The 22,395-nt window shown below is 53.2% G+C and overlaps 2 protein-coding genes across 22 annotated transcripts in view; one reads left to right on the forward strand and one right to left on the reverse strand.

The window, feature by feature from the left end:
• GPR143 (G protein-coupled receptor 143) overlaps positions 1–6,025 on the forward strand; it is a 25,717-nt gene extending 19,692 nt beyond the window's left edge. For all 3 annotated transcript variants that reach the window (XM_019944701.3, XM_073799409.1, XM_073799410.1), the window contains one exon: positions 5,616–6,025. In XM_019944701.3, coding sequence (XP_019800260.2) covers positions 5,616–5,710 — 95 coding nt within the window. In that variant the 3' untranslated portion in view covers positions 5,711–6,025. The remainder of the gene's footprint in view (positions 1–5,615) is intronic.
• Positions 6,026–11,363: 5,338 nt separating this feature from the next.
• TBL1X (transducin beta like 1 X-linked) overlaps positions 11,364–22,395 on the reverse strand; it is a 225,265-nt gene continuing 214,233 nt past the window's right edge. For 13 of the 19 annotated variants that reach the window (XM_073799396.1, XM_073799394.1, XM_073799395.1 and 10 more), the window contains 7 exons: positions 21,838–21,959; positions 18,213–18,287; positions 17,720–17,847; positions 17,496–17,561; positions 15,816–15,981; positions 13,981–14,082; positions 11,364–13,037 (listed from right to left, as the gene is read on the reverse strand). In XM_073799396.1, the coding sequence (XP_073655497.1) occupies positions 13,011–13,037; positions 13,981–14,082; positions 15,816–15,981; positions 17,496–17,561; positions 17,720–17,847; positions 18,213–18,287; positions 21,838–21,959 (686 nt within the window). In that variant the 3' untranslated portion in view covers positions 11,364–13,010. Of the gene's footprint in view, positions 13,038–13,980; positions 14,083–15,815; positions 15,982–16,088; positions 16,145–17,495; positions 17,562–17,719; positions 17,848–18,212; positions 18,288–21,837; positions 21,960–22,395 lie in introns of those variants that run through there. The other 6 variants (XM_073799404.1, XM_033849612.2, XR_012329316.1 and 3 more) reach the window with 5 other exon arrangements.

The raw sequence follows: 22,395 nt of genomic DNA on the forward strand, positions 1-22,395 counted from the left end.
CAACCCATGTACCATCTTGCACTCATGCTTGACCACTGCACGTGGTAAGGGCCCAACAGTCGTTTGTAATAATTATGTTAAATTACACATTTTTGATGGGAAATTAGTTCTAAAAGGCCTAAGAGTAATTAATTGTAAGCTGTAAAGACTTCTTAGACGTAAGATTTAAAGAATTCTTAGTAACATAGAGTTGGGGTACTGTGTCAAATATATCTCAAAAGAGCCGGGGAAAAAGAGTTGAGATCTTCTTAACCAATTTTTTTAGTAAGACTTTATAATGAGTAAGCACTTTCTTTGAATAAAAGCAACATTTGTCAAGCTTGTTAGAAGCAAGGTGACATATGGTCTAAGTATAAGGAATGGACTTGCTACGCAGGAGCCACGATGACACCCTCCAGGGAGGGCTCGTGGCTTCTGGGCGCAGGACTGTCCATCTCGGCCTCCTCCAAGTGAGCTGAGGACTACAGCCCTTCCTGCAAATCTCACTCAGTATTTCTTGACCTCTAACAGGGTGCTAACGACAGTGATTTTCGTAAGATTAAATAGATCTTTGTGCTGTGTGCTTAAATAGTGCTGGGACACAGAGGGCATTCCATAAATGCTAACTCTACTAAGCATACCTAAACCCCATTACATATTCATAACCTGAGCGGAGACATGGAGCAAATGTTGGCGAGACAGAGAATGAAAGAGTCCGTGAAAATTTCCAATCTGTGTTTAAAGTATGAAGGCAGAGCGATCTGGGCAAACGATGTGGATACGTGTCAGGAAACAAGCCCAGGGCAAAATGATCCCCACGCAGGAGACTCCTGTTCTTATACCACAGGCTGTATACGCCGCTGCCAGGACCCTCAGGAAGCGGCAGCCTTCTGCCTACAGTGGTAATCTTGGAAATGAGATACGGCTGGCTTGGTCTTGGGCCGTTTCCTTTCTCCTCCTTTCCAGCCGCTTTGCTTTTAGTCTCTTTAGTAAAGGGAGGGAGCTACTCATAATACAGAAAGTACTATTACATGTGGGAGAAAAGCCCAGAGATGCAAACTCGAAGCAGTAAATACAGTTAGGCTTCTCCCTGTTTGCATCGGTTAAGATGAAGCTTGACTGGTTTATCATATCCTTAAGCCTCTACTTTAGGATTCACTTCGAGGCCAACAGGCTTCCACTGAGCCTCCGAAAGGAAGTATCTGACGTGGTGTCTGGCACTTACAAGTCAACCGAGTTTGAACAAATATTCATCGAGCCTCTGCAATATGGCCAACGGCGTTTTAGCTGAGGGGCGGGGCGGTGTGTGTGGACTGTGCGTGTCCCTGGGAAGGATCATGTAGGAAACTTGCAAGTGTCAGTTAAGTAAAGACAATACTGTATTTTATTCTAAAAAGTCTGACGCGTTAAAGGAACACAGAAAAGGCAGGGCCTCTGTTGGTGTTGGCGCATGGGTGAGGGCTTCTGGAGGAGGTGATGTTCAGACTGGGTCTTGCACCGCAGACTGGAATGGGAGGGGAGGAAGCCCGGAGGGCGCCCCGTGTGGAGACTTAGGGCAGAATGTCTGTACGTTGTTCAGGGGTGGGCACAGCGTGGGATTTGTGGGAAGCTGGAGAGGCAGGTCGGGAACAGATAACGAAGGGTTTTTACAGATTCTGCTAAGGAGTTGGCATCTTATCTAGTGGCCAGCGAGAGGCCAGTTAAGGTTTTTAAGTGGAGAGATGCACTCAGATTTGCTTGTAGGACTAGCCTAGTGAATGGATGTGGGAGAGTTGATTGGATGATCATGCTTCGTGACCATGGCAACAGCTAACATTGAGGGGATCTGTGCGTAATTCTCTATGACAACTTCGTTCAAAATCGCATCTTTATGAAGAATCAGAATTTCCCTTGGGACTAAAAGTCAAGAAAAAAGGGTACTTCTCACAAATAAGCAGAAACCCGGTTGGTTTTTATCTGGTGAGCACCAGAAACCCTTAAAGTATTATCTCCTCTGTCCATGAGCTTTACGGAGCGTAGTGTCAGATCTCTGGCCCTTCTTTAACAGGGACACTTTGTGCTCACAACGGGAAAGTTCAGGATCTGATGGATATTTTAACCTTATCATTGCCTTCAAAGGTTGGGGTGTGTATTTCTCAGGAGATCTGCTCCCCTAGCCTTCAACGTCACCCTGGACCAGGTTCCCCCAAGCCCTGCCCACCGGCAGGAGGCACGGCGGGACGGCAGTGGAGCTGGGGGCGTGGTCACAAAGGGGACACGTCTTAGGCGGAGGCCTGGCGGGGAGGGGCGTTGAGGAGAACAGGCCTTGCCTTGCTGTGGCAGAGGGGCGTGGCCACAGGGATAGGGGTGTGGCTGTGGACAAGATGGACCAGAGGGTATAAAGGATTGCGTCAGTGGGGTAGGGCCGAGACGCGGGGCATGTGGAGAGACGAAGAAGGCTGTCGTTAGAAGAGAGCACATGTAGTGTGTCCACAGGCAGGAAGCTTGTGGCCTATGCAGAACACAGTGGATGGAAGTGAGGGGGGGGAACTGTCTGTCTGTCTGTCTGTCTCTCTCTGTCTCTCTCTCTCGCAGTCTTTTCTCTCCCCCCAAGTGTCTTTACCACAATTCCGTGTCTCTCACAATACCCTAGTTCTTGCACCATTCCCTCTCACCCACAGTTGCCCTTTCTCTCCCCAATCCTTTGCTGTTCCCACAATTCTCCATCCTCTCCCACAACCCCTTGCTTTACTCACAGTTCTGTGTTTCTCCCACAGCCCCCTATTGCTCCCACAATTTCCCATTTTCTGCCACAATTCTGGAATCTTCATGGTTTCTCACAAATCTCTTGTCTTCTACAGTTCCTTTTGCTACTGCATTCCACCGCTCCCCAAATTCTTTTTCTCGGAGAGATTTCTGTTCTCCAGCATAATTCCTTCTCTCTGACAATTGCCCGTCATCTCCCACAGTTCTCTCCCCCACAATGCCTCTCTTCCACAACGGCTAGTCTCTCCCACAGTACTCTCTTCCCCATAATTCTCAGTTCTGCCTGGCAATTCCGTATCTCCCCCACCTCCCACCAAGTTTCTGCCGTTTCCCACAGTACTCTCTCTCCCACCATTGCGTCTCTGCACATCTCTTTATCCTCCATCGTAGTTTCACAATCCCCAAATTCCCTGTTCTCTCCCACACTTCCCCGTTACCGTCCCCATTTCTCTGTTCTCTCATACACCCCGTTCTTTGTGATTCTCTCTGCCGTCACTTGCCCCTCCACGTACCACCAGGTGGCGCCATAGGTTGTGTTTGCCAGGGGAGTGTGGGAGGGAACACACCCCAGGGCCTCCAACTCTGTCGGGCTGGCGGGACCCAACTCAACACCTTGAAGGGGACGCAGGCCCAGGGGTTGTACGCTCTCTATGGCTCATGCAAGTAACCACCTGGTTGGGATTTCTGATCTAGGGCCTCGAGGTTTTAAGGGATCCAAGAGCAGCAGCTGAGGGCACCGGGGCATCCAACATGCCTTCCCAAATGTTAGGTCTGCGTGGAGCCAGGAAGTTCTCGAGAACCTGCCTGGGCTTGCAAGGCTCCCTGACGGGAGTTGCTAGGAAGGCGCTCGGCCCTTGGGCACTGGGAGGTCGCTGGCGGCTGCATTTCCTGCACGCGCACTCAGATGTGCACATGCACCGACAGAGAATTAGTCCCTCGCCCCCACCATGGCCTTGTCGTGACACAAAGGGGTCTCCTCCGTGGAGCCCCGGGGGACGGGGAAGGAAGCAGGAACTCTGAAAAGGGGGGCAGAATGTGTCCCAAAGCGTCAGGTAACGGGCCAGATCTTGATCCCGAGCCCCCGTGTGACCCTCCAACCCAGAGGCTTTTTGAAAAGACCACAGAAATCGCACACAAGCTCCCACGAGCCCAGGACGCGCTCAAGAACGGCGGGCGACGCCGAGAGAACCGAGCCTTCGGGGAAGCGCCAGCGAACTCCTCCGGAAGCGAAGGTTCCCCGCTCCCACCCTCCCCGTCGGAGGCACCGGCCCTTCCCCCGTCGTCTGAATTCCTTCCCCGCCCCTTGGTGGGCTCTTCACGCTTAGGGCGGCTCCCTCCGACCTGTGTGGGAGGCCGCAGGCCGCTGTGGGGTGTGGGTGGTGGTGGGGACGGTGCTGTGTCGGCCACGCCGCAGACCCCGCGCTTGCGTCCTCTTGGGTAATATCGTCACCTGTTCCTGTAGCTCCGGCTTCCCCAGGCATTTCCAAGCCCACAGAGAGCTGACGGCCTCTCCTTTTCCCCCTGAAGTGTCCTCGGAAACTCTGCATGTGGCTCTTCTTACTGCGGGCTTCTTCCTGCCGGTTTTACACGTTAGTCTCCGTGAGTGCTCTGCGGTGCCTGCGCCGTGTCCCACGGACGTCAAGGCGGTGACCCCCCGGTATTTAGCCATTCAGCGTTAGTTTATCGTGCCGGGGCCTTGTTTAGGCACTACAGATACTGTGGTGACTAAGGTAGACAACTGCGCTGTCCACTGAGACTCTCCGTATGATTATATAATAATTATTATATCAGCATTTGTGATTGAAAGTCTCAAAGAACTGTACAACATTCAAGGCGGCGAGAAGTGCTGCGAAGAACAACACGTCAAGAGGGGGCAGGAGAGTGGTTTTAGATACGCGTCCCAGACACCTCCTTGAGGAGGTAACATTTGAGTGGAGACCTGAATGCAGTGTGGGAGTGAGCCATGAGAAAATCTGGAGCGCTTTGCGGGCAGAAAGAGAGATGTGCAAAGGCCCTGGGGCAGCACTGAGCTTGGATGTAAGAGAAGCATGTGCCTGAGGTTGTGAGTGAGCAGAGGGACATGAGGGGAGGAGGCTGCAGCCGTCAGCGGGGCCTCTCGGTGGAGGGAGTTGGGATTTGGAGATGTTCCTGAAGGGCAGTCACCTGCCCCATGCACCGCTGAAAAGTCCACCCTTCTCTGCGTCTTCCTTCGCTGTATTCCGGACACACCCCCCCTAGAACCTGGCACCCAGCAGGCGAGCCTGGATATTTGTGGAGTGATATCCGTAGAAAGAACAATTCAGACATCTGTTGCAAAGATCTCCCACACCTTCTAAAGGAAGGCGTGTTGTTGGGGTGATTAAACAGACCTCCAGGATTACTCTTTTGGCTGGAGTGACGTTTGTTTTCACTCTACTGATGGTTACCTACATCCCTCCTCTTAAGTTTTAGTAAGAGGAGTCCTTGGGGCACCTCGTGGAATTGAGAGCAGGTGGCCGGGCGACCCCGGAGCCCTGTTGCCCCCGAGTGACCCCTGGGGCAGCTGAGATCTCGGTCCCCTTAGACAGTGTGTTCCAGGGCTCCGAAACTCCCCCGTGTCAACAGTCTGTTTCCGTTTGGGCTGCAGCCTCCACAGGGTTCGGCTGAGATGCGGTGAGCTGCCCAGTGGTGAGGTTTGGAGGAAGGGAGACAGGGTGGACCTCCCTTCAGGGAGGTCATACATCAGCTGCCCCAGATGATTCTGTAGGACTTTTGTCCTTCGGAATGATTTAACCACATGTAGATGAAAATATCATGTACTTTTCTTTTTTAAATACAGACGGTTGTGAAGCTTGTGAAAGACGTTCTCGGACACGGACACCGTCACGTGACAGTCTTTTTTTCCTCTCCAGGTTCTGACTCCAGCACAATTGAAATCCATATTGCAAGTGTGTCCCGCAACGGAAAGGAGACTGAATCTGTTCCAAAAGCCCAGGGAGACCTGTGAGAGGACGAGATAGAGGTCCAGATCCCGTCTTCCTCAGACTCCACGTTTCTCATCCCTTAGGACTGTGATCTCGCCTGCAGTCAGCGCACTGCAGGGTGTAGCATCCCCCCAAATCTCACTCCCATCACCACGTTAGTGTATTCCCCAAGATCCTCTTTGTGGTAGGAGGGATGATCCGTGAGCCTGCGCTTGGGGATGGCAGGGCGGGGCTTTCCAGATCAGACACTCTCCACTGACATTCGTTTTTCTGATCTGGCTGTAATGTAAATGCCAGACCCAGGTCCTTGGAAAAGTTAATAAACGAGCTGTGTCCGAGCTCCCAGCCTGCCTTGGATTCTGTCTGAACAGCACCTCCAGAGAATGCTCTTGAGTCAGATAGTGATGATGCCAAAAGGCCACGAGAAGAGGCAGCAGGACCGACGGAGCACCGAAGAGCAGCTGCACAGCAAGCTCCTTATCCACCACTAGGGGGCAGCGGAGGACAGGCTTGGACCGGCAAGTTAGCCCTCGGTCCCCACGTTGTGTTGAGCAATGATTGAGTCTAAGGAATCCTTGGGACCTGACTTATGCTCAGATCATTGCCTACGTTTCCATCTTTCCATCAGCTGAAATATAGATTACATATATAAAGTATACATATATAATTATATAGAGAGTCGTCCTTTGATATCCATGAGAGATCTGTTCTAGGACCCGCACGATTTCGAAATCCAGAGGCCCTGGTCCACACCCGTGGGGGGTCTTCCGCATCCGCGGGAGCCGCTGGCCGGGGGATGGGCAGTGCAGACGGTCGGCTGTTCATAAAATCTGTATACTATAGATACTGAACATACACATGTGCATATATATCTGGGGGCAAAGATCCTGTGTGTACTATTCCCTGGAGACGCAAGCCACCTAGGTAAGTCTCTCGAAAGGCGAGGCACCATTTCCTCAGGGCACTGCAGTCAGCTCTGCCACGTGACCCTCGTTTATATCAAGACTCGACTCCATCCTGCTCTAGAAAAGCTGTCCAGGATGCTTCTGGATTTGCGTTTTTGGAGTCACATGGCCGCAGATGGATTCAGGGCATCCTATGACTGTGACCGTGGTACCCAGGGCTGCGTGCTCCTCAAGATGGACCGACGTCCCAGCCACCTTGACCCAAAGCGTCCAGCAGGTGTGAAGGAGTTTGAACTTCCCGGGTGTCATCTGCGTTCTTAATCTCTGCATCGACATTCCATCTGCCCGCAGCATCAGAAGCCCGTCCTCTGAGGACTCCCCATGCTGAATGAGGCACAGCCTCAACCCCACTCTAGAGCAAAGCTGCCAGCTGCTCACTCTCCCAGGCTCCCTCGCAGCTAGAGCAAAGCATGGGCCTGGCAGAAAATCAGATTCGTGTCCCAAGTCTAAGCTGGAAGCGGGTGCCCAAGGCCATGGGCCGTGCAGAAGCACTGCTGGAAAGGGGTCGGCAGCTGGTGTGTCTGCTTCGGAAGGCATCCGGGGTGTGCTTTCAGGGGCCAGCCCAGTGTCCAGTACCAAGGTGTGGGCAGCTCCCAGCGCCGCGTCTGCACCCGGTGTTACGTGTATGGGCCCAATCCTGCGGTCGAACACGGCCCCCAAGCCTGGTTCTCCAGAGGCTCCCCCCGAGGTGTTCAATGTCATCCTCACCCATTCTGTTGGCTTTACATTAGCCACAGTCAGGTTCAGAGCTTGCACGTGAGAACTCAGGCTGCTGTGACTATCTGGTTAAAGGGACCTCTCTCAGCAGATGGGGTGTCAGCGTCACAGCTGGCAGGGTGGTTTCGATTGGGATGGAGGCAGAGTGAGCCGGTGAGTGGATACCTTCCCGTGGCTACGTGCCACGCCCTAAGCTACACCTGGGCACTGGGGACAGAGATGCTATCGGTCACTCCCGGGAATAACAAGCGAGCACAGCAGATCACGACAGACCACGCCTGGCTTTCAGCAACTTCCGTGTAAGGCTGGCTGCCGCAGGGGGCTGCTATGTTACTGTTTTGTAGATGGTAGCTGGGACGATAAGTGGAAAGATCTAGGGGAGAGGAACCGATGGTGATGGGAGATGGGAAGGTTCTGGAAAAGGGGAGGGAACTGGGACCCAGAGCCAGGAGTTTGCACGTGACAGGTGTAGCTGGGAGTGTAGCTTGGGTGCAAAGAGAAGCCTGCTCCTATCAGGCGGCTTCTGTTTGATTTCAATTTATTGGCCAGTTTATTTACCACACCTTCAGAAACGTTTAAATGAGTCTACTTATTCCCCCTATTCCAAAGATACCCTCTTCGAGGTTTACAGTTGTGTTTTCTGGTGGCCGTTTCTCTCAAGAACTTTGCTCTAGGGTAAGTATATTCCTAATTGGAGTCCCCCATCCCCCAGAGGATTTCACTTCAAGTTTCAGGAGAAGGTAACACTGTAACAGTCCCTGCTTCCTTCCACCATGGGTACCGCCCCCCACCCTCCCCCCACCCCGAGGCTCCCCAAGCCCTCCCCCATCACGGGTCCCCCTCCCCGCGACCCCCACGTGGTCCTCCAGGTGGAGCTGCGTCTTCCTTTGCTTACCTTGCAAATGGATGAAGACACTTGGGAGAAAAAGGAGCCAGACTGGAAGAAAAAGAAAAACAACATTCCACCCACTTCTGCGTCTTTTTGTAAGGGTACGTTATCTGCTTCCCACCCTCTCCCAGCCCTTTTCATGCATCTCACCAAGTGATCTGCAGGCTTCCACCAACAGTGACCGCCACCAGCACCCACAGGTGCACAGAAACCTTTCCGTGAATATAAGGAGCACCTCAAGGACCTTAGGAACAGCACCCACATGTGGGCAGCCGGGAAAAAAAAAAAAAAAAGGTCTCTGTGCAGTGAGGGGAAGCTTGGGTTCCCGAAATAAAGTGGGAGCCTCGACGGACAAACATTTTTAGAATCACTGCGGCAATGGGTTCCATGCATCTGAGGATGAAAGCTGGACAATCTGGACTCAACCCAGTTTCCTTCACAGCACACAGAAACCCCTTCGAAGCTATGAATATGCCACCAGCATCGTTGCTGAAGCCACCAGAGCCCGCGTCCCACACGCATCTATCCCGGGAAGCTCTGCCCCGCGCTGTGCAAGCCCACTGTGTTTGCTACAAAGGTCTCCCCGGGGCCTCCCCGTGGCTTTAGCAGCAGGGCTTGGGGTGCTCAGAGCTTCACCCCAAATCCACCACGTGGGAATACGCTTGGTCAACTTGGCAAGACTTAAAAAAGAGAAAAACAAAACCAGGCAAGGCTGAACCCCAGACAACACTGGGGCAGAGGGAGGAAGGGGTGGGCCAGCCCCTGGCTCTGTTCCAGCCCAGGATCGAGCTGCGATTAGAGGAAACGACACCACGACCTTCTTTTGTGATCCATGTGTACAGCCAAACGCAGCCCGTCTCGTCTCGTTGCGTCTGGCTACCACGGGGACAACTACGTCACATCCGTTCACTGACGAAAGTGGCGTCAGTGGAAACACCTGGCCGCGGCTGACACAGAGCAGACTCCGGTCAACGTTTCCAGATGTCTGTCCGCATCGTGCCCAGTGTCCGCTCACCAGTATCCTACCACCTTAGGTTCTGCTGACTACTCAAAGCTCATCCTTGAACTCCAACTCCCAGCAAACCAACCCCACTTGACAGGAGAAAATTCATCCGCTTTGACTTTCTACAACAGCCAGCCTGAAACACAGTAACACAAAGGAAACGTACGAAAAAGCATGCTCCCTTTCTATCGTAACGGGGCAGCTGACCCTCCTGCCATCGCGACCCCGAAAGCGGCCCTCCCGTTTATTCCTGGAGAAAACGCAGAGCTCCGTCTACACTCAGGGGTGTCAGCGTGGGCCCCAGAGGTGCCGACCAAGACGAAGAAAGACACCCACCAAGTTCTCTATCAAAATAGAGCAATTTATTCAAGACACTGAATATGATCTGTTGATTCTCTCTTGAAACAAATGAGCTACGACGCACAAGGTGATTCTCTTTCTGGGAGCGCGTGAGGGTGAGGGGCGGGGGGGAGCACGAGACGGGGGCCGTGTGGATGGAACAGAATCTGGAAAACGCGGACAGAAGCACATCTGGCTGCACGTCTGACACAGACAATAAAATCCGCAGAAGCCAGAATTCACCTCAGTGAGCGGCGGGAGGAATGGTTCTGCGTTTGACAAGAAACACCATTAAAAAAGAAAAAGGTGGAACAGAGGTTAAAAGGGAAAACAACAAGGAACAAAAGCAGACCCTTACGTTTGACAAAGTGCACTTCACTTGGCTCCAAGATCTATTTTTAGAAAGACAAAACGAACGTCACGTTCTGGGTGTCACGTGGGGCCAGACGTGCCCCGTGGGGCAGCATCCCTTTCCCAGGTGTGCGCAGAATGAGTTCTCAGTCACCGCAAACCCAACCGAAAATCCCGGGGAGAGTCGTTGTGTTACTCCTGCTTTCAGAATCGAGGTCCCATTTGGTCACCGAGACTGAGGCTTTTACTTCCAGGTGTTAGAAGCTGTACACGACGCCCAACGCTAACACGAGCCACGGGGCACCGATGACAGGGAGGCGACCGCTGAGCGCTGGCTGGCACGGTGCAGCTGGTAAGCAGCGTCTGCGGCTCAGGGCACGGCTGCCGTCCTGCTGAGAGTGGGGACGCGTTTCCAGGGGCGCTGGCTGCCTCCTCATCTTGCCTCCCTGGGGCCCCTGGGAGGCTCCCTCCCAGTGGCCGGCCGAGGACGCCAGGAACGTGGACGGTCTGCCTTCCTTAGCCTCAGGTCACTGCCAGGGCCGGGATCGAGCCCCGTGTCAGCGGCCTCACGGCCCTCGGCTCCAACCCGGCAAGTCCCAACTGGTTCAGATTTACCAAGAGGCTAAAGTCGGCGCTTGGAGACCCTGGGTGCCGACCGTCCGGTGAGCATCGTGTCGCGAACCGACCGTCTTCACCCGCCAGCAGGCTTTGGCTCGTCAAACGCAAACTGTGTCCTGACCCTGGACAGCGGATGCCTGCAGACGTGACACATTTCCATTGGGTGAGGGGGTCCAGATGGTGTTCGTCTAGACCCCCCCGAGCTGCACCCCAAACCTAGTACCTTCTTGGTGGCAGGGCGTTACCAGTGCGCCCGGGGACATCTGCCATCTTCACAGACGGCAGTGGAGACCCTGGAGGACTTTGATCTTCTTAAAGGCCAAGCGTTTAGGCAACAGGTCCCAAGTGAAACGCTCCGCTCCCACATAACCAGGGCACGTGTTGGTCTCCTGCAGACGGGGCTCGAGTAACTCGCAGATCCACGGAGGCCCATAAATGATCCGAGGAAGATGAACGCACTCTGGCTCGCGGGGCTGGTCCCGGGACAACCCGAGGCTTGCAGGAGGGCCTGGTCTGCTCTGCCCGTTAGCTTTTGACTCCACGGACAGACAGCACCCTCTAAGTGACACCGGGCCTTGTTGCTGGAACACACACACACGGCTGCACCCTGCCTGCCGCCAGCCCCCCGGGCCCGGCCCCCTGCCCCATCCCAGCCTGTGGCTGCAGGAAGACGGACGAACCCAGAGGCCCTGTCTTCCGCTGCTTCCCCGCTGCTAATTTAAAAGATGGGTCAGCGTCGGGTTACGACAACAAAAGTACAAAGGTCACCTGATCCAATGAAAGGAAAACTCCTCTAGGAACACAAAGCCACGTTTAATTTTTTAAAAACAGTAAAAAGATTCATTATTACAAAAAGAAAACCTTTCTCCTCCTCTGTTGCAAGAGGAAGAAACTATGAAGGGGACAGAAATTATTAGTGACACTCTACCTACGGAATTCACCTTCAGGACCGAAAACCTCTCTCCCTGTTCGTTTTTGTCGATATTAGACCCAGTGAGATCCTGGAGCCCGTCCCGTCAGCTGTGCAAGGACCAGCCGAGGTGCTCTTGGTGGGGGGACCACAAGTGGCCCCGCGGCCCGAACGATGCCAGGCGGCATCCTGCCCAGTGGACGGCTGTGACGGCCCCTTTCACGCCGCTGGTCCTGGGAACACTTCTTGGGTCCAAAGGCACGCTTCTCCAGGTCTCTCCTGCTGCCTACCATGTGGTCAACACACCCTGAAACACGCCAAGGTCGTCTTCGAGCTGGAAGGGCTCGGAGTTTCCTCTCTGCTGTAGAACAGTCCCAACGCCGACCCCAGAGCTGGCCCCTTCCCACACAGATTCCTCACTGCCTCTCGACAGGCTGAAAGTGAAGGGAAAAAGCTACCTCAGACCCTGCCTGTGTCTTCCTAAACTTTATTTTTTTTTTAAATATGAATCACACAAAGCTCTCTATGTCTGATGGCCATTTTAGGATTTTAAAATTGTTTTAACATAAAAATATTTTTTTTTCTCCAAAAATACTCTGGGTTCTTTCTCTTATAAGTCACTTATTTTTTTCTTCCTCCTGTAAAAAGTCCCCCTGCCCTGCCTTCTTACATAAAGCACTTATTATGCGCCAAAAGTGCCCTTGAGACCTAAGACGGGAAGCAACTATGAGGAAGGGGCGGAGAGAGTGCGCGAGGGGGAGGGGGGGAGGGGAGGGGAGGGCGAGAAAGCCCCGCCTGTCAGAGACTCTGTGAGGGCGTGATGCCAACCGAGACCACGAAGGAAGGAAGGAAGGAAGGAAGGAGGTGGAGGGGGCAGGCGACATCAGCAAAGAAGCAACAAACCCAAAACAGTTTCCACCTCAGACCCAAGGCCCCCAGACGACAGGATTCCAGCCCATAGAAAAACCACGTGACAAAGAGTCTAGAAAATAGAAAGTGTTGGGATTACAAAGCTGCCCGTGTCATCCGTACAAACTGGTCTTTGAACATCCTGGTGAGAGTAACTGTAGTGTCCAAATTTTTAGGAAGAAAAAAAAAAAAAAACCCACCACGTGAGGAGTTCCCCACCCCCCTTTTGGTTTATCACAGCATTTTTTTTCTTTTTCTTTTTGGCACAGTTTTTTTTTTTTTTCTTTTCCTCTCAGCCATCAGAGCCTGTTCTGGATGGAAACCAAACCGTGCACCGTCTAGCTGGTGGCTTCGTGCTTCCCAGGCTGAATGTTCCAGGTGGAAACCATTCTTTTCCCCCTTTGATATGACTGTGTGTATGTTTTTGTTTTAAACTTCTTGATAAAGATTACAAAAAAATAGAGACTCCTGTGGCCAGGGATGAGTTGATTTCAAAGTACACTCTAAGGTCAAGTTCATACAGTTTTGGAGCTGACAGAATCGTGTTTGAATAGTGCTACAACCCCACACATTCACTGCTGGTCCGTTAGAATTCTCTTCTTGTTTCTAAAATACTTCGTGTTTACTTTCGCAGATCTAAGACACACACCTGGAAGGAGAGAGAAAGTTCCTGTTATCTCGAGACACGACACAAGACGCCTTTAGAGCAGAGGATGGCAAACGGCCCGTGGACCAAATCCAGCCTGTTACCCACTTCTGACAAAGTTTTATTGGTACACAGTAGAGAGGGTTCAGAGCATCTCTAACGACAGGCTAACGTCTGAGCACCTGACCAACCAACCCCAGGCAAACAGGACAGAGGGGAACAGCCAGGTCAAGGGCTATGCTGGGAACTAATGGGGTGGCCACAGCCATGGGCGGGTGTCACAGACCAGACACCGACACGGCGGGGCAGAGGGCAAAGCACGCCTGAGCACACATCGGGGGCCGGGCTGACATCTGGCCAGCCAGCCCACTGCCACCTGCCCTACAGCTCATGGCAGTTCCAAGTGCAGGCGTGAATCCAGAAGCTAGACATCTTAGGGGATCAGCAGAGGGCCACCGGGACCCCGGAGACCCGTGGAATGCAAAGTCGGGCCTTTATCAGCAGAGGGCCCAGCAGGCTGGGAGCCAAGGCAGGACCAAGTTTCTCAGCCTCGGCACCTGCGCTCCTTGGGGCCGGTCACGTCTCTCCTGTGGGCGTCCTGTGCCCTGCAGGAGGTCTGAGCAGCAGCCCTGGCCTGCGCCCACCAGATGCCAGTAGCCCCCCGACCAGAGCGGTGGCACCCAAAACGCCTCCAGACGCTGCAGATGTCCTCCAGGGGGCAGAATCACCCCGGCTGCGGACCACCAATTTCACCGAGAAAACGCCATTCAGGAAGTCAGAGAGACGGCTGCTCCCAGAGGCCCAGCAGTTTCCTTCACCAACACACTGGCCACGGAGCTCGGAGGCCACCACAGCGCCGGAAGCCCCCGCGGGTATCAGGGGTCTGACTTTTCGCGTCTCCACCGCCGAGCCCTCCGCCCCCCCGGAAACTACGGGTGCTGCTTACGGAGCCGTCCGACGCACTGGCGCCCACTTTGTCCCCTCGGGCGTTCCAGCACACCTCGAAGATGCCGCCGGTGCCTCGGTAGCTGTGGACGAGACTTCCGCTCTGCAAAGCAAAGCCACCGTCACTCGCAATGCAGAGCGCCGACGTGGACCCCCAGGGTGTCAGCACAGAAACGTTCAAACATAGAAACTAACGGAGTTTTCAGTGGCCGTAACGCGCCTCTCAGACCTGCTGCCACGGGGGGCACAGCTGACCTACGGCAGCCCGCGGAGTCGACCTAAACATGTTGCAGCCGAGGTCACGCCTCCCAGGGGTCATTCCCGGGGGCCAGCGACCGAGGGTGGCAGGGGGACTGAGGCAGCCGGGGAAGGGGCACGTCAACAAGATCTCGCGTGTGTTTATATTTAGAGAAGGCGTCCATCGCACTGAAGATTAAAGAGACCCTCGACATGTCTCAAAGAGTTCTGTGACTTATAAAAAAAAGTAAGTAAAGGGGTAAAATGATTTAATGACTTGCTGACAGCAGGAGTTATCTAACTGATGATGTCATTTCAGAAATCCATCCATCACTATTTCCAGCGAGAGCTCCATGAACAGACGGCTACACGCTAATGTCTGTTTTCCGGGTGGCCCATCTGGGGCTCTGAAGCTGGGCTCGGCACCAGGCTGGCTCCACGTAAGGGCCGCCGTCGCCTCTTACTCGCGGAGAAGACATGAGCACGTGAGGCGGCTCCTGGGAAGCCTGAGGTCTCAGTGGACCACCCTCGGGCCCCAACGCCCCGCCCCGCCAGCTAACGTGGCTCCCGCACCGCCCCCCTGCACCAGCCACAAGGGGGAGCGGGCTTGAGAAAGTACATCCATCCAAATGCCACCCAGGCCTAAAGGAATCGGGAAGGAGCGTGGGAACAAACAGGAGGGGAGGGATTTCCCTGGCGGTCCAGTGGTTAGGACTCCGCGCTTCCACTGCAGGGGGCACGAGTTCAATCCCTGGTCGGGGAACTAAGATCCCACGTGCTGCACAGGGCGGCCAAAAAATACAAAAGACAAAACGAAACAAACAAAAAAAAAACCCCCAGAAAACCAGGAGAGGAGAGGCCATTTCATCCATCCTGAGGCCACACAGGATGGATTGCTGGCTGTCTGCAGTGATCCCTCCCATAGCACATTTCCCTCTTCCATTAGCAGGAGACACAAGAGCCCAGTATACCCAAACACCGTCTCCTTTTACTTCTGTGACAGCACAACCAACAGGGACATTCCTGCTGCTACCCAAACATAAAACACCTCCCTTCAAAAAATCAAAATGCCGTGACAACAGCCAACGGATATTCCCCACGGTCCTTGATTTTGTTCCCTGAAGAAGCTACAGGAGCTGGTGTGGAGCAGAGGCGGTCAGGGCTGGCCTCCCCCCGGACGGCCGTTCCCCCTGGAAAGCTCGGATGGAATGCCACTTCTGACCTAGACCTCAGTACCCACAGGGCAGCGTCTCGGGTGGGAAGATGACTGGGGTACGATCTTCCAAGGTGACTCCTCACGCCCAAGAGAAGGAAGTGGCAGGTGGAAGGCTTACCCGCCAAGGACTCAGAAAAAGCAACGAGTCGATGGGCATCCCTGGCGGGGAAGACCGACCGCCCCCACGGAACACAGGGCAGATGGCACCGGGTCTGGGGTCCACCCGGGGAGCTGGGGTTTGTGTCACGGCTCCGCGTCTGAGGTGAGGCATTCCTGAGCACACACTCATTCCCTGGTTGCCGTTCTGGGCGTGGGCCACCGAAAACACGACTGTGGGGGTGCTCCCTCTGGAGAGGAGTGGGCAGTGGGAATCAGGGAATTACCTGAGTGTTCCAGATGTGCACACACTTGTCAAAGGAGCCGCTGGCCAAGTGCTTCCCGTCGGGGCTAAAAGCTACACTATAGACTGGTTCCTGGTGTTTGGTGAGTGTGTGGATGCAAACACCCCGCTCCACGTCCCACAGTCGAACTGTAGAGTCGAACGAAGCACTGGAAAGACGGGAGAGAAAACGTCACCACAACACACGCGGGGTCCCGACTGTTTCCCTAAGACGCGGCACGGACAGCAGGCGCTGCTCTCCCTTCCTGGCTCTTACGTTTCGAGACAACAAGCGGGTACACTCTTCCTCTTCTAAACCATGAACCAGATACACTGAAAACAAAGCCACGGTCGTAAAACAAATCTTCTCCTTTTTTTGGGTGCTGTTACGAGGGAAACAAACTGACGTCCACACTCATTTGTCTGTGTGCTTTTCTAAGATATGAATGATACGTACTTTTGTATTCACTACATTTTCTAAAGTGCTCCCCCAACTTACCAACACAACATCTATCGTTGCCAACTAAAACAGTGCTGAGAGCCGTATTTGGGGAAATACCAAACCAAGCGAGTACAGAATTAAAATATAATTGCATCCAAATACACAATCGCACTCCTGGGAGCTGCAAATTTCAGTAATTTCCAAATTTGAAAGAAGAGTACACAGCACAAAGATGCTTCACCCGGCGCTCCTTCTCTCTGCAGGGGCTTCCAGGCAGCAGCATGTCCCTCTATGCTCGTTAAGTAGAACGATCGCTTACGCTCGTAACGGGTGCCACGTGATACAAAGCACCTTCCACGTTATAAAGAAAACCTGTACCCTAGACATTTAAGTGGATTTCACGACAGTTACTTGAAATAAGAAAGTAACAGCCTTCGTGTCTTTCTGGATCGGCCTTTCAGCCGATGTGGGACTTCCGTCCAGTGTTTTCTAAGAGGTGGCCTGGGGTCGGTCCTCTCAGTGACAAGAGTCCTTGCTGCCGGGCGAGGCCGCCCACCCCACAGCTACACAACAAAGACGGAGGGCTCTCCCTCATTTATAGGAGGGCCATGCCACCGGCCACTTCTCCCCACAACCCTGTTCTCTGCACCTATACAGAACCAACCCACTCGTGCTTCCTGGCAGGGAAACATTCCTTGCAAGCCTGGTCTTTCCCAGGCCAAACAGCTAAACACTCACCCACGCTCTGTTGGATCACGGTCTCCGGACCCCTAAGTAATCCGGAAATTCAGAATCTCTTTAGTTCGTTTTTCTAAAGGTTCGTGTTAAAATATCGTATTGGGATTGGAACATTATATCGTGCATGGGGTCCAATGAGCGCGGGGACAAGTCTGCTGACCGCAGCCTAAGTGACGTAGTTCTGCGGAGGCCACTGTGGTGACTTACAACCACTCTTCCCAATTCTGGCATCTGACTGACTGGCCACTCCTCTGCCTCCAATGCTGGTGTCCTGGCGGAAGGGGGGCGTTCACTGTATAAACGGTTAGGTCAGATCTGGCTGCGGCTGGGGAGACTTTACCACCATTCAGCATTGTCACCACCTGCAGCTCCAAGTTGAACCAAGTACACCAAGCCCGAGGTCCAAGCTGAATTGTTTCCTTTCTCCATCAGGAAAGCAAAGCGCCGGGGGCCCGGACATGTATTGATTCCTCTCACCAGCCTCATGGTTAAGACCGTCCTTACCTCAAGTTAGCCGTCACGTGATAATTTATGTCTCGGGGCCCTTTCAAAATCAGCCGCCTCTCCGTTCTTTGGAAGGGTGTAAGCACATTTGGAAGACAACTTGGCAACATTTTCTGGGCTCTCTGGATATGAATAACGTTTCCCGGCCATGTTGCTGGCTCAGCCACAGTGAGCACGGCTACTTTTAGGAACCGAGACCGGGCTGAGGGCTGTCTCCCCTTTACCTTGCTAGCATGATGTTGGAGTTGGGGTTGCTGGTGGCTGGCCCGGTGGGACTCCACTTTATGGTATATATTTCTTTGCTGTGAGCTTGAAGGTCATGAACACACGTATCCTGCTTCATACTCCAGATCTAGAGAACACATTGGGGACAAGGTGAGCAACGGCTGCTTCTCCCACCGGGGGAGGTTCTCCACCATCCCTGCTGGGAGCGTTCCTTAGGTTCCCGCCTCTGGGAAGCTCACGCCCAGCGGGGTGGGCAGCTGGCAGACTGGCCAGCAGAGGGGCCGGCTGAACACTAGGGGGCGCCCATGAGAAAGGCCGCAGGAAGGGCAGGATGAAGCAGGAGGTCACTGCAGGACAGCGACTTGCCATTTGCCAAGCGGGAACAGCGCTCAGAACAGAATATGCAGCCGGGGGAGCAGTGAATGTTAAGACCAGCACTGAGTACAGGGGGTCGTCTGGGGTCAAACGGCTCAGCCTTTTAGAATGCTTTACCTTTAATGTCATGTCATCAGAGCAGGATGCTAGCAACATCCCAGAAGGGTCCCATTTGATGGCATTGACCTCATTCTGAAAGAGAGCAAAGGGTTTCAAAAAGAAAGAAGGGCCTGGGCGCAGTAATACAACCTTCCAGCAGGGGGAAGGAACGCACCGTCCTCTGCAAAAAGCCTACTTGCATCCACCCTGGATAGAAAAGAACACGCCCAGGCCACGTGCACATGCCCCCTTTCCTTACTCCGCCTAGCTCCGTGATACGAAATGTACAGCCGTGTGCCACACATAAGCAGCCACCCCCATCTCAGCTCTCTAAGGAGAAAAAAAAAATCACAACTAGGAAGGAAGCCGAATGAATTTACACAGCGTAAGGGCAGCACGTAAAACCAGGAAGACCTGTAAGTTATTTTAAAGCTGACTCGGAAAGCCATTTTCCTGCTCACTCTTGATACAGCAGCTGCCCGCTCTGTCTAAATCTGTCAGGACACGTCTCTTTTGGTGCTGAGTGGAGGGGGAGGAAACGTAAAGAAGCAAGGTTGCCAGAGGGGTAAACCCAGGCCCAAGACGCTGTGACCTGAACACACACACACGCAGACGAGCACACGTGACCTGGCTACTTCCAGAGCAAACAGAGCCAAGTAAACAGAACGCCGTAACTCGGCCCATATGGAAAGCTCTAGCAGGCGGGCCAGTGTGCGAAGGGGACCGGGGCGGGGGGGAGGCGCAGAAAGGAACAAGGCCGCAGGCGGCCTTCCGGTTCTGGAGGCCAGGGGACCTCGAGGCTAAATCCTGGAGGACGAGGCAAATGCTCCCGTGGGCAAGGGAGCCGCCTGCAGCTGAGTGGAGGCGGGGAACGATGTGCCCGGCGGGGTGGGCCGGGGAGAGACGGCGGGAGCCAGCCGCGGGTCTCGGGCCTCCCATTTCTAGTAGGGGGACCGTGGAGCCCCGTCCCGTTCCCTCATGCCTGTTGCTGCAGCCTAACAATTAACTCATTTCACACCCATAATTAACTTCCCAATTAATCCCACGCTGCTAAGTGCTCTGGTTTGGATGATAAATGGTAATGGTCACGCTACTTGCTAAGGGCACTGAGTGCTGAACGGTGCGAGACAGGGAGGGATAAGGCTGCATCTGTGTTCCATGTGGTACCCGTGGTGGAAGGCCCAGAAAAAAGGGAGGGATTGGAGCCTGCAGTACAAGGAGCGGGTCTGTGGGTGAGCCCGGGAGGTCGAGGCGGTCGGACAGAGGGTGTGCACAGGCAAGCGGACCCAGGAGGACACCAAGAGAGGCGGTGCCTGGCGAGAGGTGCGCACCGGGGACAAGGGCAGCGTGGGAGGCTCTGAGTGTAACTGCTGAGAACAGAACCCGAGGGCGCATCTCCAAGGGCCTGCCTGCAAGAGGGAGCTGGTGCCCACTGACTGTCCCCAGTCGAACCCCCTCGCATCTTCCAGGGTGCAAGTGGACTTTCCTCTCCCTCCCTCTGCAGCCCAAGTCACAATACCCAGAAAGCACCCAGAAACGGCTCACAGGGTCTCGGGAAGAAATCAGCTGGACTACATTTAGCTCACAGCGTGTGTGGAATGATGGGCTGCAATGAGACCCGTTTAAAGAGCCAGGTGGTGCGATGGCACAAAAGTCCCGAATGGGGCATACGGCAAGTCACAAAGATTTCCTAGTGAAAGCTCGGGGACGGTCTAGGCGTAGAGGAGAAGTAAGTTTAGGTCAGAAAAATTAAAAAAGAAGGGTCTGTTTATAGCCACGACAAGATGGTAACGGGACAACTGGTCCCTGGGCTCTGAAAGAACCTTCTTTTGGAAGCAGGGACCTGTAGGGACAGATGCTGGAGGAAGTGGGTACTAAGGGAACGCAAGTGCCAAGGACAACGCAACTTATGTCAGGTAAGTTAGTGGCAAGGGACGCCGTGAGTCAAAGGTGGGGAACAGTGCAGGTGTGAGGCGCTCAAAGCCAGCAGGTCCTCCAGGAGGACCGGGGTAGAGGCGGGGGCGTTGCACACTAGAGGGATCTGCCAGGGAAAGGCTGCAAAGAGCCTCATGGGCTATGCGGGAGGATCTGATGATGCATCCAGAGAACAAAAATGCTAATTTGAAAAGACACACGCACCTCAATGTTCACAGCAGCGTTATTTACAATAGCCAAGACATGGAAGCAACCTAAGTGTCCATCAACAGATGAGTGGATAAGGAAAATGTGGCGCACACACACACACACACACACACACACACACACACACACACACAGACACGGAATACTACTCAGACAAGAAAAGAATGAAATTCTGCCGCTGGCAACAACATGAACTTGGAGGGTGTTGTGCTTAGTGAATAAACTAAGTCAGACAAATATCGTACGCTATCACTTATATGTGGAATCCAAAAAAATACAACAAACTAGTGAATATAAGAAAAAAGAAGCAGGGCTTCCCTGGTGGCGCAGTGGTTGAGAGCCCGCCTGTCGATGCAGGGGACGCGGGTTCGTGCCCCGGTCCGGGAGGATTCCACATGCCGCGGAGCGGCTGGGCCCGTGAGCCATGGCCGCTGAGCCTGCGCATCCGGAGCCTGTGCTCCGCAACGGGAGAGGCCACAGCAGTGAGAGGCCCCCGTACCGCAAAAAAGAAAAAAAAGAAAAAAGAAGCAGACTCACAGATACAGAGAACAAGCTAACGGTTATTGCTGGGGAGAGGGAAGGGGGAGGGGCAAGACGGGGAGGGGATTAAGAGGTACAAACTATTACGCATAAAATAGATAAGCTACAACGATATAGTGTACAGCACAGGGAATATACCCAATATTTTATAATAACTATAAATAGATTATAATCTTCAAAAATTTGAATCGCTATGTTGTACACCTGAAACTTATATAATATTGTAAATTAACTACACCTCGATAAAAAAAATTAATTAATTAAAAAAAGGAATTCAGTGAGAAGTCAGCTGGTGTCTTGAGTTTCTTGGATTGAATGTTGTTTTCCACCAAATTTAGGAAAATTTGGCAAAATCATCGTTTCAAATAATTTTTCTGTTCCATTCTTTTCTTCTCTCTCCATTACACATATATGCTAGAGCTCTTCACACTGTCTCGTAGGTCATTAAGCCTCTATTCATTTGTTCAATCTTTTATCAGTTCTTCAAATTGGCTAGCTTCTGTGATCTCTCTTCAGGTTTACTAACCTTATTTCTGCAATCCCTCCACCATCCATTAAGATTTTCACTTCAGACATTCTACCTCTCAATTCTGAGATTTCCCCTTGACTGTTTTAAGAACAGTTTTCCTTCCTCTGCTGCCCTTCTGCATCTATTCACTCATTACAAACAGCCTTTCCTTTGTTTCCTCATACAGTCTAATAATAGCTACTTTAAAGTCTTTCCTGCAAAATCCAACATCTGGCTCATCTCAGGTCACTTTTTTTTTTTACACTGCCTTCCCAGATGGATAACTGGGTTAGCCAATCACCTGAGATAGCTACAACAGCCCAAGGAGCAGTGGGCTGCACAAGAACTGGTCTGCAGTCACAGCATCCTTTAACTCTAGGCAGAGAGGAGCCAGCTCCCAGCTCCCAGCACATTCGCACGAACCTGAGCCCCACAGTCAGAACTCGCACTTACTGTGTGTCCCTGGAACGTTTTGACCGGGCGGTCACAGCCGAGTCTGCAGACGTGGATACACATGTCTGTGCTACACGAAGCAAAGGTAGTGTTGTTCTGCCAATCCACGTCAAGGGCAGGGGCTGTGGAGCAGCAAATGGTCAGCGGGGAACATTTGCACTTAGCAGTTGTGCACAGAGCTCAGGCAACTTAGAAGAAGTAACAGCATCGTCAAGATGCCTAAGGACAAGATAAAGCAGCACCCCCAGTGTGAACACAGCCTCTGTCCCCCACAGACCTGAAAGTCTGTCCTTCCCATTTGGAGGGATGCCCAGAGGCCTCCGGAGCGAGACCCCGTGACACCTCGGGCGGCATAAGCGCAGTCTCTTGCTCCCCTGGCACAGGTGAGACAGGGTAGGGGAGAAGCACGCCGTCTTCTCCCGCACCTTGCCGCTCCCAGGAATATCACTGTGCTGGGCTGACTGGATGTGTTTTAGATAGAGAGGAGAGGAAAAAGATTTCATATCCTGTGTTCAAGGTATCCGCACTGAGAAAATCTCCCACAGGGACTTCCCTGGT

The sequence above is a fragment of the Tursiops truncatus genome, chromosome X (assembly GCF_011762595.2).
Source record: "Tursiops truncatus isolate mTurTru1 chromosome X, mTurTru1.mat.Y, whole genome shotgun sequence".
Classification (NCBI taxonomy): Eukaryota; Metazoa; Chordata; class Mammalia; order Artiodactyla; family Delphinidae; genus Tursiops; species Tursiops truncatus.